The sequence below is a fragment of the Phaethon lepturus genome, unplaced genomic scaffold (assembly GCF_000687285.1).
Source record: "Phaethon lepturus isolate BGI_N335 unplaced genomic scaffold, ASM68728v1 scaffold15799, whole genome shotgun sequence".
Lineage (NCBI taxonomy): Eukaryota > Metazoa > Chordata > Aves > Phaethontiformes > Phaethontidae > Phaethon > Phaethon lepturus.
The window spans coordinates 1-17,993 of record NW_010561357.1 but is presented as its reverse complement, the minus strand read 5'-3'; the positions used below and the strand labels follow the sequence as shown (position 1 = coordinate 17,993).

At 39.4% G+C, this 17,993-nt stretch overlaps 1 protein-coding gene across 1 annotated transcript; it reads left to right on the top strand.

Annotated features, from left to right (window-relative positions):
• Positions 1 to 4,801: 4,801 nt before the first annotated feature.
• LOC104626150 (zonadhesin-like) lies at positions 4,802 to 17,947 on the top strand (the record flags this gene model as incomplete). The annotated part of the gene is made up of 10 exons (XM_010293992.1): positions 4,802 to 4,900; positions 6,338 to 6,387; positions 6,477 to 6,626; positions 8,263 to 8,525; positions 9,142 to 9,223; positions 11,974 to 12,039; positions 12,320 to 12,564; positions 13,951 to 14,234; positions 14,860 to 15,137; positions 17,708 to 17,947. Coding segments are annotated over exons 1-10 (1,726 nt in total), but the record flags the coding sequence as incomplete, so codon positions are not given.
• Positions 17,948 to 17,993: the final 46 nt, after the last annotated feature.

Sequence of the window (17,993 nt, the reverse complement as noted above, 5' to 3'; positions counted from 1 at the left end):
GATGTTGACAAGTTTCTTCATTTTTAAGTAATTGATAACTGTACATCTCTATATATTTACATAAAAAGGAAATTGTACTAGGATTTTTTGTGAAGCAACTGCAATAACAAGGTTTAATAGCTTAATTGTAGGAGCCATTGGATATCCAGAGGGCTTTCTTGCTGTAAGAAGTGACCATACCTTAGGACTATATCTTGAGAGGAAGCAGCCTTATCCAGGAGGTAACAGATGGGAGAAGTCACCCTTCCTGAAACGACCAGGAAGAGGTAAGAGATTTGCAGGATTGTTCAGGACATGAGGAATCGGGTTGGAAGGCAAAAAACTGCACCAATTCATTTGGTATCTGTAGAAAAAATCAGCCAGGCATAAACAGCTGTTTCAAATGGGATTGAAGTAAGTGAAAAGCTTGCTAATGTCAGAGTGTTGAGGACAGGATAGACATTGCAGGCTTCATCAACTTCAAAGGAGTGTGCAATGGTGAGCTGAAAATTCAAGCTTCAGTATTCATTAAGCAAAGCCTGAAATTGCTATTTTAGACGCAGATGCATCTGTAGCACCAGTTATGTTATAGAGAATGAGCCAGGAGTCCCTTTTGTTTACACTAGAATGAATTAGGAGCAGCACCACCAACTCTTACAGTAGAATATTGGAATTGAAACAGTGCAAGAGCAGAATCAGACCTTTGCAGTAGTCTAAATCCTTTATCTCTGAAAGTAGCTTGATTTTACAAACCCTTTGACAGAAATAGAAAGCACCACTTTGCTTCTGGAAGAAACTACCGTTAGAGAACGGTCTTTGCACACCACAGGTTTGTTGTGTATTGTAGATACAAGCCAATAAATGTAAAATACATCAAGGTGCAGATATGAAATTGCTGAACTCCACTGAGCCAGAAGAAGTTGATTAGATTAACACTGAATAAAAAAAAAACCAACCCTGCATAATGAAGGCAGTTAAAGAGATAAATATCATCAGTTTCCTTCTGCCAGAGATCTGCTCTCAAAATACATATTCAAAGTTGTCTTTTATATCTCATCTACTATTAATAGACAGACTTGGAAAAATTTCTAGGCTTTTATGAACTGATTTGCAAGTGTAGCACCCCAAAATTAAAAAGAAAGTAGTTTTACCTATGAAGGTCGTTACTCAAATACCTGTTGGAATGCCAGCAAAAACTCTTTATTGCATTAATCAGTAAGAATGTTATGTTTTGTACCTTGGTATGTTGGAAATGAAATACATTATGAGTGTATTTCAACTCAAAAAATAAGAAAGGCCTTAATAGTTACAATTTTAGTAATACATTATCCATATCGTATGCATTTGTAAGCACTTAATAAACTCACAAACTTTACCTTGAAAATGCATTTCTTTTAGGTCATAATATAAGAGTTTGCTTTATAATATAAATAGTTACCCACTATTTGCACACAGGAATTTTGTCCATAGGCAATTGACAACTGAGAATACTGACCAAAAAGCTGCTATCTTTTTTATTTCTGTTAGTTCTGCACTGTTCAAAGCATAAGAAAGAGAATACAGTTTTAATCTGGCACCTGCAGTCTAATAAGAATGCTATATTCAAAATCATTACAGCTGTCAGACCAGGAAAAAGACAGCTTGAATTTCAAGTTTGAACTTCAGTTTGGAGAGCCAGCAGTTAGAAAAACCACCTCAGCTTGTGCTCCACAGAACACGAGTACACTTTACTCATCAGAGAAACATCCATTTATTTTCTAGCAACAGAAATTTTTTGTGTACTTCCTTCTCAGCCTATCAAAGCCTGTTACTCAACAGAGCAAAGGTGGGATTAGTTGCACTTCTGTACATTCTAAATCTATCTGATTATGGATTTATGGGTGCTGATTATTTGTTTCATAACTCCTTAGTGAAGGTTTACCAGAGCAGTGATTTCATGGTAGTTCCAACAAGAGTACAGGATAGACAGATTTCTGAAGGAACCAGAGGTCTGGCAGTGCCTTTTCATACGCAACGTCAGTAAAGGCAGAGTGGAGCCCAGAGGGCACTGGAAGTTCTAGAAACAGTGACAGATATTACATGCTGCAAAAGCTGACTCAGTCATTTGTTAGGACAGGGGAAGAACTTAATTATTACCTGAATAGAAACAACAGAGGAATCCCCTGTGCAGCAAAGCTGCGCTAGACAGCACTCACTAGAATGGATGAGTTTGCTTCTGTTACTGTTTGATTTTTCTTGTTTGGGACAATTTTTTTTGGTTGTATCTTCATTGTGCTGTCCCTTTGCAGGGGTATCAGGGAAACAGGTCTCCTGGGAAACAACTTCATCCTGCAAGGATAAAAAAACAGAGTCTCTTTAAGAGCCCCTTTCTGACGACCAGCCAGAAATTAAGTTTATGCAGTATTATCTCTATCCTTTTGAGGATGTTGCATGTCACACCATTCACTGACAGGCCCTACTATTGGTATCTTTTGCAGATTTTATGTGGGAAATCTGTTTGTGTCACCTAAGGCAATTAGTTCCCATGAGTAGCTCCAGTGTGCCTTGTCAACAGGCAGCAGGCGAGGAGAATTTCTAATGCTGGCTGCAGATGGGGTGAAATCTGGTGTCTGGTTTCAAAAAGCAATGCAGCAGTGCAGAGCACTAGGAAGCCAGTCATAGGGATTAGCTGCCAGGTGTGCATCACTTGCATCCTTGGTTTAAGGCCAAAGTAAAACATAACTTTTTTGTAAGATTGTCTGCAAATGCCCTACCTTGGAAAGAATTTTTGCTTCATTGTATTAGAAATTAAGAATTGCTGTTCTTCTACTTCCTCAGGTTGCTGTATAATTCAGTTGAGTATCTTTATGCAAATGGCAGTGTCTCCTGGGTGCCTTTCAAAGATATAAAGCATGCAGGTGGGCAAGAGAAAGAGTAGACCTGCCAGGCAACCAGTTTGACTGTCAGGAATGCAGGATACTGTCACATCCCAATAGAATCAAATAGCAAGTAATTTCCTTGTCATCCTTCCCATATGTAAAAGAAGTTATTAATATTTGTCCCTCGCTGAAAAGCCCTAATCATTACTCCAGTCCACCTTTCACAGAGTACCTGAGCTGGCATTAAATAGGCGTGACAAAGTGACAGAAAAGGTCACACAGCATGGCTGGAGAGCATGCCGTGTTGTATTGACAGGAGTGTTCATAGTGCTGCAGCATGGGTGAGAAGGGGTCAAAGACAGTGATTTGTCTGGGTGGACGGATTTACCAGTGGGTTGTTTTCTTTCCAGGATGGACTCACATCTTCTTGTCAGAATCATACAGAGCAGCATCAGACTAATGAGGAATTCCTAAACTGTCTGCAGAAGAAAAGCATGTGTGTACTTGGAGGGCCCCTTGCTACCCATAACCATGCTGAGGACAGCTATTGCCCAGATTACCACTTGCTGGACCAGCATCTCAGCCCTGCTGAAAAGGCAGCACGCTCAATGCAACTTTTATCTGAAGGTCACTTGAATTCTCCCCCTCACACTGAGCTCTCGCCAACTGAACTGGAAAAGTGTGGTCAATGGTTTCATGCAGGGAACGAGTCTCTTTTGTCTCTAAATCACAGAAATCCTCTTCACTGTTTACTAATCAGCAAAAATACACGTTCTCCTAAGAAAGGTTTTTCATTGGAGAGGGATGATTACCAGTCAAGTGAACATCCACCCTCTGGCTTTGGAGGAGCTTATGTGAGGCATGAGCTTGTGGCAGAATGCAACCTCAGGCCCATTTTCAACATTTTCAACATCAGTTAACATTTAGCTTGAAATATATTTGTGTTTCTGCTTAGCCTCCCTTCATCCTTCCTTATTTCTCTTGTTTCTGTAAGCAGCTTCCTCGGTTACTTGTTATTGGCAAGTGAAAATATTTTGTGCTGGGCAGGATGAAATGGAGTTGAAGAAATTCCAGACTTAAATTATGAAGCTTTTATGACCTTAATCATCGGAATATAATCACAAAGAGAAAGTGGTTGTAACTAACAGGCCACTTTTCCAGAAAGTCCCACTCCCAGAGACATCCTCCTTTTAGACAAAAGAGACATGGTCTGGGGTTTCCAGACAATGCAAGGGAACACTGTACACCTTCTTTGATTCTCACCACTCACTAAATCCTATTGAAGTAGGGAATTTGGCTGCCTTTGAGCCATTTCTTTAGAGACCCCAATGCAAGGAATGCTGCAAAGGAAAACAGCAAAGGCCAAAGTGGTAGTGGGAATGATCCACCTGCTTTTCTTGTGCCAGCAACCAACAGAGACTTCATTGCAGCCCAGAAAATGATCCTTTTAAGCAGGGGCAATATGGTAGCAATAATATTTCAGCAAGTTCCTGAATTGTGCCCACAATATGACTGGTGTGAAAACTTGTTATCTGCTCTCTTGAACACTAGTTTCAGAAAGGGAGAAAATTCAGTCAATATGACAAATCTCACTTATACTAGAAGTGAAAGCTGGACAGGAGTTTTAAAATGAAGAAAGTTGTTTTGCTATCAATGTGAGAAAAAATGCCTTTAAAATTGCAGACTTTTAAAATATACAACAACAGCAACAAAAATTGCCAAAATCAAATCAATTTCTCCCACAAACAACTAAGGGTGTCAAAACAAATGACACAGAATATAAGCTTTTCATTTGTATGTGCTTTTCTCAGGGTAGATAACCCAGGGAACATAACTGATACATGGTAGGACAGTTTTTTTATAATCGCCTCCACCCTCTGGTCTATATATTCTTCTGTTTCACTGTAGGTTGTCCTCATTTTCTCCTTGCTGAGTACAGCTAGTGGATTACTATGCAAACTGTACCACACAGAAGACTTAACTCTGTCTTCTAGCATGGGGACTCTCTGGCACTTACAATACGTTTTAATTTTATTCTGTATTTCAGTGCTGAATACCACAGGGTAAGTAGCACAGTATTGAATGTAGCTTAATTCAAGGAGCTTAGCTGTTAACGATAAATATCTTTTCTTCACTTTTTAAGTGTGGAGTATTTCTTCACTTTTTAGATGTGGAATGTTGTACAATTGAACCATGTCTTTTTTAAAAAGAAGAAATAATTGAATTTTGTTGTTGTCTAATTCTGTACTTGCTCCTGTCTTTGAGAGAAATCTGTAACACGTGGATTTCTGATGGCACATCTGAAGAGGAGAGACCTTGACAAAATATCTGCAGTAGTTATAAACCACGTTTGACTCTGAATATACCTTTGCCATAGGACTTGCCTGATGTGTAACATTTTAAAGATAGCACTGAATAGACACCAAGTGGCAACTTGTCACAACTTTCTCTTTCTTGTGGAAGCAGAAATCTGGGAAGGAGCAGCAAAGAAAATTTTCTTACTTTATCTGTCTTCACATATTCTCTTTCCTCCTTAGCCTTAGCTCCGTCTGTTTTCTACTTGCCTGCTGCATTTCATTGATAAATTGATTGTGTGGTATTTGCTTCTGATTTCCCTAGTTTCTCTAAATGTCATTGCTTAGATTTTGAGGGGCAGTGGGGACATTCACTGCAATGCATTCACTTAAGGACAGATTCTCTGTACTGTGTCAAGTTCAATAAGGATAATTATGGAGGGGGCACCATGGATGTTGGAAATGAACCCTGCATCCTGAACCTGTGGACCATCAACAGAGCATCAGCATTGTAGCCTTGCAGTCCTGAAAATCCCTTCCCTATGCAAAACACCCAAAGAGCAGAGCCTTCTATGCTGTGATCCGCAGTGAGATTTTGGTCTTGTGTCAACTTATCTCTGCAGGACTTTGTAGTACCCCAAGGACTATGCATTTGTAACTGCTTTTGTTCTGCAGCATTTTCAGTGTAAAATAGAAGAGCTGAATGGGATGACACCTTTGTGTTTTGAAGAAATTTGCAGGGGTTAAAGTAAACATATAGCCTTCCAACAAATAACAGAGTTACACAGTACACTTGCTTACTGGCATTTACACACCTTGCTTTGCAACGGTGGGGATGACAATGCCATGAGCAAGTTACTAGCAAGTCTTTGCTATTAGCCTGGTATTGTCTGAGCTGAGCTGCACCCATCCATCCCTTCCTTAGCTCCCTGTACCTAAGAGAGCTGGTCTCCTTTCAGTTCAATGTGATACAGAATAGAGGATTTTTTCCACACTAGATGAAGTAAACCTATGCCACCTTTGACTCACTCTCAGAGCTTTATCATGAAGAAGTACATAAAGGAGAGAAAGAGGCTGAAACCCTGGGTCTATTCAGTTATTCAGTGAAACACCCAAAGACATATGTTGAGGTCCCAACATTCTTTCTTAAACAGTTTTTGAGCCACTAATTCCACAAGGGATTCACTGTGTTGTTTTTCTTGTCAGGGTCAAGCAAAGACCAACTGGTGGCTTGAGAACATGGGATCCTGAAACAGGTAAGTGCATGTCATTAGTGCTGTTAACATTCAAGACAGATTTTGAACATACTAGCTCTTCTTCCTTACTTTAATGTGCTGTATTTCAGCTTACCTCACCAGATGTGATTTTAACAACAACTCAAGACCATTTTGTGGCTGGACCCAACCTTGCAATGCCAACCAGGGAGTATGGATACGAACAAAGCATGACACTCCGACTGAGGGAACGGGTCCTGATGGAGACTATCCTGATGGAAGTAAGTGTTCAGTTGTGACATTGTTGATTTACTTTTGCTTGACTACCTTTATTCTTCTTCCTTTGAAAGAGAAAAGAGATTCATGAAGGCCCTTCAATGTGTCAGTTTTGTTTCATGCTGACACCTGTCTGTCTGACTTTTCACCATGTTGGTTAAGAGTAAATTAAACTGGGTTACCCCATCATGGGTTGGAAATCTTCATCAGTGCGTGGAAACAGAATAAAGATGATTATGTCATGCTTAAGGCCCTACAGGGAATGCAGTGACGTGCAACAGGTCATTATTCAAGAGAGGTCTTGTGGCCAAATTACACTGATAGCAGTTAATGGCAGTAAATGTAATGATTGCTGTACTGTTAATAGATAATGTTCCCTCTAGCAAAGTGTTACAAGATCAAGTCTGAAATTAAAGAATATCTTTAAAAATCTTGTCCTCAGCTACATGTGATTGAAAGACTGGGGTCTAAGGTGGTCATATCATCAAATGAATGCTTTGTATGGCTCCATCTCTATCTGTTTGAACCACTATCCTTGCACTAGCAGATGGGGACATCAGTCTGCAGTCATATTGCTTTCTGTAATTATCTTGAGACTGAAAGGTCAGCTACTCTCAGACTCTCTTAGTAAGTGGATTAGAACAGTATTAGTTGGGAATTTTGCTAAATAATTTTCTACATTTTTAACATCTTGATAATAAAAATTAAAATTGGTTGTTGAAAGAAGAAATTAAATATTTATAATTTGGATTCACACGAATAATAATAATGTTTTGGTTTTTGAATTGACACAGACCATGTAACTTTAAATGTGACTTAATTTTTCTTGCCAGCTAAAACGTACGACTGAATGTCAGATGCTATGTGTGGAGCCATACTTTACCATACAGAAATAGTCATTGATTTCTTTTTGTTTCCTTTCCATAACCAGATGGGAGGGACTTGACTTTAATTACGCTGGGGAATGTAGCTTTGATCTTAGTTCATGGGAGGCAAAAATCTTGAGCCCTAGTAAAGCAAAATGTGATCTCATATTGAACCAATTCAGACTAAAACATTTCAAATCCTAAAAGAAATACTGTGAGTTTCTGAATTTTGAACAGTTTCCTTCCTTTTCATAATGTCAAACCTAAATATTTTGATGGAAATATCTGCACTGCATTCTATCCCTTCCATTTTGAGACAAAAATAAATGCTGATGGGTTGGGATTTTCCTTGTGCAAGGGATTTGCTTATCTTGAGACCAAAATCTTTAGAAAAAAAAAAAAATACCTTGCAAGAGAAGGTGCATAGCAGACTACATTATTTTCCTCCAAGGAAAGAGGAAACTGAACATGCATCAGTGGGGCACTGTGTCTGGAGGTGCTGTGTCTTGAAAAAGGCCTACATCTTTATTTGTGATCCCAAAATAACCGTTCATGTGAGATGGGATATATTTGCTTTGCTCCAGCTCACATTCTAGTTTGGATAACTACATGGTGCTAACCACTGCAACATAAATTCCAAACACCACCTACCTTGCTTCTTTGCAGTGCTAATGATGCCCTTGACTTCTTCCAGAGTTGGGTTGTACTTCAGTTTTAAATGACACCTAACAAGTTACAAAGATTCAACAATATTTTAATTTTTTTCACTCTGCAGAAGGCTATTTCATCTACCAAGAAGCAAGTAATCTGATCCCATTTGACACTAACAGGCTTGAGAGCCCAGATACTGTGGTTTCTGAAAAAATATGCATAGACTTCTGGTACTATATGTTTGGGTCAGAAGACATGAATGAGCTGAGAGTCCTTATCCAGGACAGCACAGGGGAGTCTATGGTGTGGAGTCGGAAGGGAAACCAGAGTTCCTTGTGGAACTATGGTGCCATCACTCATACTTTTCCAACACAGAGAAAGATAAAGGTAATATATTTTCAGAATAAATTTTTTTGCACACTGTTAGCATTTGTTCTCCCTTTGCAGGCTACAAAAGGTTGTGCATATAAGTGAGAAAATATAACCCAAGATTTGCTTGGTTTATATCTTGTAAATATAATGGCCTCATGCTCTGTGCCAATGAACTAAGAGAAGAAACAAACAACTCCCTGAGTTTTACTGGTGCTGTTAGTTAGGGCATAAAATAAATTTAGTTTGCTTTCTTTTTTCATTCCTTCCCCTCTTCATTTTATCACGAAGTCAAGGACTTTACATGCCTTAATTAAATGTATGTTTGTCTGCTGTGAGTTCAGGTTTGAATTTTGGGATGCTGCCTACATGCACTTGTCTGTAGAATCCAGACAACAATTCTCCTAAATCATTTATCACTCAGGAAAATAGAGGGCAATGTTTCTTGAAGTCCTTACCTTATTACGGAACATATATTTTAGGCTTCTGAGGGAAGCTAGGACAACTTGTCCTCAGCTTACTTGATGCCTTTAAAGATAGACCAGAGAGAATATTTTTAAAACAGGCTAAGGCAAATAGTCTTGTAGTTGCCTAAACAACTCTGATGAAGTGATTCATTTTGCATCCTACCTAGATAATTTTTGAGGCTGTCCGAGGACTGACAGAGTATGGGGATACGGCACTGGACAATGTGAGAGTAAGAGATGGATCCTGTGGTAAGCCTATGTTTGCACCTTAGTGTATGCTCCTTCCTCAAGTCTGTTTAAGTTGTTGACCATTACTCAACTTCATATACAATACAGAAACTCCTCATAACTTCAAACCACAAAAAAGAAATGCCAAAAACTTTACAGCTCGCTTCATTTGATTGTTATCTGTTTTGTTGTAGTTTCTTCCTAAATCTTTCCGCACCACCTCAAATGTTCAGAACAAGCTATCCCATTCTCTGCAAATGTGACCATTTTCACAAGGTCCTGCAAACTTTACCTTTATTTTAAGTCTGAAGTGCATCTCTAAACCCAGCCAAGGCTATGTACATTGGTCTTGGATTCCAGATTAAATGCTCTAATCAGCATTTTACAGCAAATCTCAGTTCATACAAACTCGACAAATACACAACACTACCATATGTCACAAAAAGAAACAACGGTGAGTCAATAAAGGTGAATTGCACTACCAGCTCTGACTACGAATCAGCAATTTGAGCTTGATCCCTGACCCTGTAACAAATCAGCCAAGACTGGCACAAGCTGTGGATGACTAGGATCTGGAAGTGAATTACGGTTTCAACCCGTCTTTTTTAACAAGCATTCAATATTTACAAAATATTAACTGAACAAGAAACTTGCTGAAAACAATGTAGAAAGTGTTGTTAGGTGTTAATAGGCCTCACTCTCTGTGAGAGTTTCATGTTTCAAATTTACGCTAGCCAGGACGAAGATTTCCATTCAGATCCTCACCCTCAGAACATCTAATTTTATTTAAAATTCTGTGAAAAATACTGGGGCCTTTTGGGGAGGGAGGGCTAGGGAGAGACAGTTCTGCATTTTCCCAGGTATATTAGCACATGATTCAGCCACTGGATGGTGCACTAATGTAACTCCAAGAGAAAAGTGCTCCTCCCTCTGTTCAACTGTATGGCTACTAATATGATGAAAGTTAAGTGAATTATTGTATCTGGTAAAACTCAAAGTTCTCCTAATCTTTTTGTTTCTACAGGAAGTTTTGATTGAATAGACATTTTAATCGAACTCATGAAAAAATAAATATATGCCTGTTTGTCACATGAAAAATTAGCTTCCAAAGCAACTTTAGCAAGCAGTCTTTAGATTATGATGTTTGATATTCATATCATCACTTGCAGAACATCTTCACCTTAGATCTCAAGAGACAATAATCTTAGGAAGAGGTTTTCTTCTGTTTTTTTCCTCATCTAGAGCTTTGTTGTAGACAACAAAGTTAATTTAAATCTTGCTGGGAAATATCTATTGTGGGAATACAGCCATTATGATTCCTGTAAGTTTTCACCAATGTTGAAAGAGCAAAAAAAGCAATTCTGGGCTAGATATGCAAAAACTGCATTTACACTGAACTAGGGAGCTGGATGTAAAGAAATGAGCATATAAGAAACAGGTGTACAAGAAAACAGTGCACACAAAGGAGCTAATCCCATTTTGTAGGCACGTTATTATATCTTCAGTTTTGAAATTAGAGCTCATTAAGTGAATGGGATAATTTTGTGCAGAGATTTTTCAGTATACACTAGACTTCAAGTTATGTGAAGTCTATTGGCTTCTTCTAAATTATAATCATAAGTACCTTGCAAAATCCCCACACCCAGCTGAGTTTGAATCACGTGGTTAGCACAAAAGCAGTGCCATCATGGTATGTAGTTACTGCATCATTATTCAAAAAGCTCTAACTTGTTTTCATATGACTTGTTTTCTATATTACATCTTAATGCCTATAAATAATTTCTTTAGCAGTATCAGTAATACAGAAGACCAACTGCCTGCCTTGTGGATTCATTTGGATGATTATATACTTACATTGTGTCTATGAGTAGGTTGGAAAGTATTGTTCTCCAGGAATCAATTCATATCATTTGGTTATCTCCTTGTACACTGGCTGTTATCGCACACTCAGTGCACAGTGAAGGGTGCAGTAGGAGAGTATCTGAATCAGGAGAGCTATTCTTTATTCTGCAAAAGGGCAGGACTGAATGTGTGAGTGCTCTGAAGGTTTTAGTCAGTCTGTTGTACTTCCAGAGATTCATGTTACCAGGTGAACGAACACAACATTGAAAGAATACTCACCCTGGTGTCACTAGCTCACACATACAAATACACCAAGAGGAACACTTCTTTTAGAAGCTATCTTTCTGATGGATAAAGAATAGGTGGAGGAGATGCTAATATTTGTTAGCAAACAGAAGCATGCAGGAGGGAAGACTCCACAACACAACTGTTTGTTGTGTCTGTCAATAGAAGGCTCTTATAGCTGTCACATTCCTAAGAAATAAATATCATTTTGAAGAAACAATAAAACTCTCTGATTAGAAACCACCAGTGCCCTGAGAGTTACTTGTTTCTGCTATATGGCATCTGATGGCAGGTTACTCACTCCCAGACCTGTCAACACTTGCAGAGAGAATGACCTTCGTGCCTTAACATACACACCAGAGGGAGTCACATATCCAATTGCAAACACACTTCCAGCTCCAGAGAAGCACGCCAACACAAGCCCAGTCACTGTCACCAAGCTAACAATCAGACGAGCTTCCCTAAGTCTCAAAAGACCCACACATCCTTGTTTTTAGATATAGGCAGTTCCACTTGCTTCAGTGAAAAACTTCTAACTTTATGCTGGTGAAGAGTAAGTGGAAATTAATGTATGCTGGTGTGTATGTAGTGTTCACCCTGTAGTGTTACAACTCACTGTATTGCCTTGTCTTTTCTGCCAACAGAAGCTGTCCCCACCCCTGTACCACCAATACCTACACCAACAGAATCAACACCACCTCCAGTGACAGGTAATTTTAGCCAATCACATATGCTAGTCAATGGGTTATAGAAGGGCACCTAATTTTTTTACTACCAATGCTACTTATTTGCTTCAGTTAATTTCTTTGGGTATCTCTTTATGACATTGCCTTACGCCATATAAATGTGCTTTTTCTGTTTCAGTTTTTCCGTATGTAATCTATAAAATGGGGATAATTGTGTTTTCCCACTGCACAATGAAGGTATGAGGCGGCTTTTCTGGATGTATCCATATGTTAATGAGAACATACTCCTTTTTCCTGTCTCCAGAAGCAATCTGCAGTATTCATGGGGATCCTCACTATTACACATTCGACAAGCAGCTACACCACTTCATGGGCACCTGCACCTACACCCTCTCTAAGCTGTGTGAGAGCAACAGCTCGTTGCCCTATTTCAACGTGGAAGTGGCCAATGAGCACAGGGGAAGTAACACTCATGTGTCCTATGTTCAATACGTGGACATCGATGTGCATGGCTACAGGATCAACCTGGGTAAAAAGAGAGTTGTTAAGGTAAGGCTGGAGTCCACTATCTATCATGAGTAACTCATAGTATGAATGAAGAAACTGTTGTACTATGACTACTGTATTTTTGTAAATTGTAAATTTTCAGCATACATACAGTAATATTTAGAGGGAAGTCAGACATTTAGGAGTAGGAGTAGTGTGGAGTTCTTAAACCCTGGGATTTCAGGACTGAAAACAAAGGCTAAAATTTTGTGCTGTTTTGCTAAAAGGTGAGATTAGAGCTAACACTCTAGATGGGATTGGTGGGCTAGCCTACCTTTCTAGCTTGCCCCCTGTACTCAAGCTTGGTCTGCATCAGGGAATAAAAAGGCCCTGCATTACCCAAGTCCATGCTGGTGGTTATTTCCCAATCCTGTGCAGTAGCCTGTGAAGCTGCATGCTCACTCCTGATTTCTAGTTATTCTACATCTCTGCTAACTTCACTTAACACCTGGCATTTGCCATAAAGCAGGGCCAGATGAGAGAGTCCTAGAGTGGCAATCTGATGACTCTCCTCACACTGATTGTGTCACTTGGCCAGCTATTGTATTTTAAGGCTTCTGTATGGCTCCTTTCCATTAAGGGTCAACACAGCAGACATGTTTGATTCAAACCCCCAATAAATTAATAGGTCATCTTACTTCATTACCACCCCTCTTATAAGAAAATAGTACAGTGATTATTGTGACAGGAAATAAAGGTTTAAATGTACACCAAGACCTTTCCCATCTGAACTTAGGAATATAGTGAACTCATAGATTCACATTTGTCCAACAGCTTCTCTTTTACACCTTTCCCCTGTATTTACTGGTTTTATTATATATGTGTTTCTAAGTAAACCAAACTTTCTTTCATATGTAATACGAACAAGTGTTCAAAGTAGATGCTAATTTTAGTAAATTTTAAATAAATTGAAAATTTTACTTGGAAACTTCCTTTCTATTGTCTGGCATTTCAAATGTGAAAATTAAAAGAGAGAGAGGAAGGAAAAAAAAGAAGCTTTTTCAAGATTTGTCCAATCCTGAAAATTTTCTGAGAATCCATTCTAACTACAATTTTTTAAATCTTATTTGATCCAAAATAAAAGATATGTCTGTAAGCAGTTACTGCTGACAGACCATGCTAAGTCTTGCATTTTGCCAGCTGGGTCTGGTTCACCAAGCTCACTTTGACCACACTTGGAAGCTACATAGCTACATTATTATGGCCTCAAGGCCCTAGATTATGTGCCCATATACAACATTCATGTTAAATAATACTTAACACAATGTGAGTTCTTACTGCTCACTGTGCAAGCCCTATGCTCAATCTAGAGATGGGATCTAAGAGGGTCAGCTTTAAAAATACTTCTTTTAAAGTGATTACAATGATTGTTTTCCTCTGTGCCTGCAGGTTGATGGAGTCAGCCAGGTGGTCCCCCTGACCTTGGCGCAGGGTGTCAGTATTTCCTTCAGTGGGCAGTATGTTGTGGTTACTACTGACTTTGGGCTGAATGTCAAGTTTGATGGAAATCACAGAGCAGAAATCACTCTTCCCAGTACCTATATGTCTAAAGTCTGTGGAATATGTGGAAATTATAACGGGCACAAAGCAGATGACTTTCTTAACCCAGATGGAGAAATGGAAATAAACTCAGCCAGCCTTGGCAACAGCTGGCAGGTTTACAGTGACTCCAGGTAGGACTCCAACTGGGATGTTAGGCCTTAGCTGTTGGTTATGCAATGACTGGTATTTTATGGGCCAAAAATATAAGGCACATAGGGTAAAAGATATTCTTGTCAGTATACTTACTTTATCTATCTGGGTAAACTTGCACAGCAAATTTAACTGTGCTTAAAGAGAGAAAAATTGAATAAAACACTGCAGACACCCACTAAGATTTCAGTTATTATAATATATAAATGTTAATTCTTGAAAATCTTGTTTGAACTCTTCTGAGATACTTTACTATTTATTTTATAATTTCACAATATATTATTAAATGATAGTAGAGTTTTAAATTCAAGTGCTTTTACTTTTTGTTTGCCCTTCCTAGGTATTTTCCATGTAGAAAGCCTGACTTAAAAGAAAACCTAAATAAACACGGGTTTCTTCCAGGCCTCTCAAAGGTTATAAGGTTGATATCATATTAAAATCTGAATTTCTATCCTAAGTGTTTGAAATGTAGAGCTTTAAAATATGTCATGCTTAGCCTGGGGACAGCCCTGTAGTTTTGTTAGATGTGATTTGAAAAGGATCTTATGTGCTAGTGCATCCAAAGTTCATTGGTGAATTTTTCCACATTTTTTTTTTCTACACTAGGTGCTTGCCAGATGATGGCCATACTCCAGATTGCACTGCTGATGAAAAACATATGGTCCAAAGCAACGAATACTGTGGTCTGATCACAGATCCCAGTGGTCCATTCCAGAATTGCCACTCAGTAGTTGATCCACAAAGTTATTCTGAAGCCTGCCAGTATGATCTCTGTGAACTTCATTTGAACAACGCAGCCCTCTGTCAAAACCTGCAGGCTTATGCAGACATGTGCCAAGCTGCAGGAGTCCAGCTGACACCATGGAGAAATGCAACTTTCTGCCGTATGTATCAAAGATTACTGGAAATTACCACTTGTCAGGAGTACGTAATTAGGACTTCCTGAAGACAGATCATTACACGACACTGTTTTGAATTCATATAACATTGTGAATCCTGAATGGTCAGGCTAAAGATTTCAGGGTTATATATAGTCCTCAGTTTGGTTCCTTCAGGAAGATTCTAGTGAAAATAGTTAAGATGCTTCAGATGAAAGGAGAAAATACTGTCTAGTTCATCTTCAAATAGAATTGGAGGCTTTTCCTCTGAATTCCTCTAGTGTCCCTATATTTTTGTTCAGGTGTATTAAGTGCGTCAGAGACATTTGACTTAGAGGGTTTTTTACCTTCTGAAGAAGCTATGCCTAAACTTAAGTGTCTTTGAGAAAAAAAATCTCATTTTGCACATGCATAGTAGACATGTAAGAGTTTTACCCACTCTTCCTGCTGTTTTTTTGAGCTGCCTTTGCCAGCCTCTCTACACAGCAGGGTGGCCAGGCCTCCTTAACAGAGGGGCAGCTGTGTCTTCTCCTGCAGCAACCTCAGCAAAACACATCAAGGTGGATACCTTATATGAACATAGAAGGGACATGAGCCACAGCAGATGAAAGGCAGAACTGTAGATGGGGATAAGGAATCTAGGCAGTCTGAGACAGTGAGAAAGGACCTTTGACTAGGAACTGGAGAGGGCTAATGAATAGGCTACGTGGAAGACCCTGGATTTAGAGAAAGCAAGTAGGAGCTAGAAAGCAAAAAGAGAATTTGCTTAGAAGTCTATGGAAAAGAGGAAGGACGGGTTGAAACTGGCTAGGCAGAGAGCCAAGGACAAGGAAGCACAGACTAGGTAGCTAGTCCAAAGGTCAGAGCTTGTTGCTCTTGCAGGAATAATGAAATCAGAGCTGATGGAAGGAATAAGCCTGAGGTTGAGCAGAGAAGATGTCTGAAACTCATCGTCTGTAGCAGTACAAAGAGAGCAGGATGAAGGAGGAACACATCTGATGAGCTGAGCAGGAGATCTGGAACAAAGGAAGGAGGAGAGTATTGGAAACACCATATTGGAAACACACTCGCACAAACTCCCATATGTATAAGAGAGGAGAGAGTGCCAGCCATTCATCCCTATGGATATGGAGGAAAGCATCAGAGTGTCCTATACAGGCTTAGTGATTCATGGTTCCAGGTGGTAGAGGAGGCAACAGAGGTAGGCAGCCTAGAATTAAAGGCCAAGACTGAAGTAAGAAGCCTGTGCAATGGAGATTGTAACCACACTGATGGAAGTGGAGAAGGTAGTGAGGGTGGGGAAGAGACAGAAACCACAGAGGCATAAGACAAAAGATGTCAAGCATTGAAGTAATAGAAGTCTGTGCTGGAGATTAAATGGGAATAATGACCTTTCTTCTGTGAATCTTGGTAAAGATTAAATAAACAACATTTCTCAAGCATTCAGGCATATATTATAGGAAAAAAAAAACCAAACCAAAATACGTTATCTTTAGAAAAGGATTTAAATACTCTCTGAAAGTCCTTCTACCAGAAGCAATGCAAGGAACATGATCTAGTGCCCTATGTGCCTTCTGCGCTGCAGGAGAGGGGGAGACTAAAGAAAGAGACTTGTCTGTAAACACTGGAATGACTGAAGCCTGATTTCTTTCCGATTTCTGCTTCACATCTGACTGCAGTCTCTGGCTGGAGCATTTTCCCTGCTGGGGATATTACTGAGGTTTTCTTACTTAGGTTCTATGGTTTCTAAGTGGGAGTGAGCCCTCTCTGTAGCTATTTGTTCTGCTGAAGGTCTCTCCTCTTTGCCTTGTCCCTGTTTCATTTAATGGACCTGAATATGTTTTTTTCCTCTACTAACCTCACCAACCTATTTCCAATAAGTCATCTGGGTCAAATTTAGTAAATGGGAAGATGAGCAGAGAAATATACAATGTAATTGTGTGATATCTGTCTCCTTAGGAAAGCAGGCTAAAAATAGAGAAAATATGTCATCAAAACCTGAACCTCATCACGTAAACATATAGAAGCTGAAAAAAGAATGTTCAAGAAGCTTCAGCTCTGGCATCTTCTCACCTGAAAATGTCAGTGTTTAAAGCCTCTAATTAGCTTGCCTATCTACATGTCATGTATGTAATAAGATCTAAAAATAGAATAGAGCACTTGTACATCCTGATTATTTAACAGACACTAAAGACCTTGGCGAAGTGAAAAAATACTAATTAAGAAGCTACAATATGATTAGAATTAAATATCAGGACTAAACCTAAATATGGAACATGACTAGGACAAATAACCAACATGACACCAATATCCTCAGCCCAATGCAAGAATTTAAAGCAATCATCTTCAGGAATAAAAGATCTCCTAGGAAATTCTCTCCATGAGGGAAACTTCAAATAGCCCAAGACTCAATAGAAATTAAAGGGTGGTAAGACAGCAAAGGTATGCAACAAACTGCCTGAGAACTCCAAGATGTCCCTAAATATTTCAACAAAAAGCAGAATACAATATTAAAAAAACCCAATGCCTCAGTAGTTAAAAAACATTAATAAAGAGGTTTATCTTTTATTATACAGCACTAGCCTGCTCTGCCAGTAGTCACTACGAGCCCTGTGCTGCAGCCTGCCCTGCCACCTGTGTTGACCCAATAGCACCCTACAACTGCAGCCTGCCCTGCGTGGAGGGTGTGGCCGCCAGCGGGTACCTGCTCTACAATGACCGATGCGTGCCCAGCCAGCAGTGCGGGTGCTGGCACAACGGGCAGCACCACCCTGTGGGCTCAGAGTTCTGGACGGACAACACCTGCTCCTCAAAGTGCAAGTGTCCCACGTGGGGAAGCAAAGTCCAGTGCTCCAATGCCTC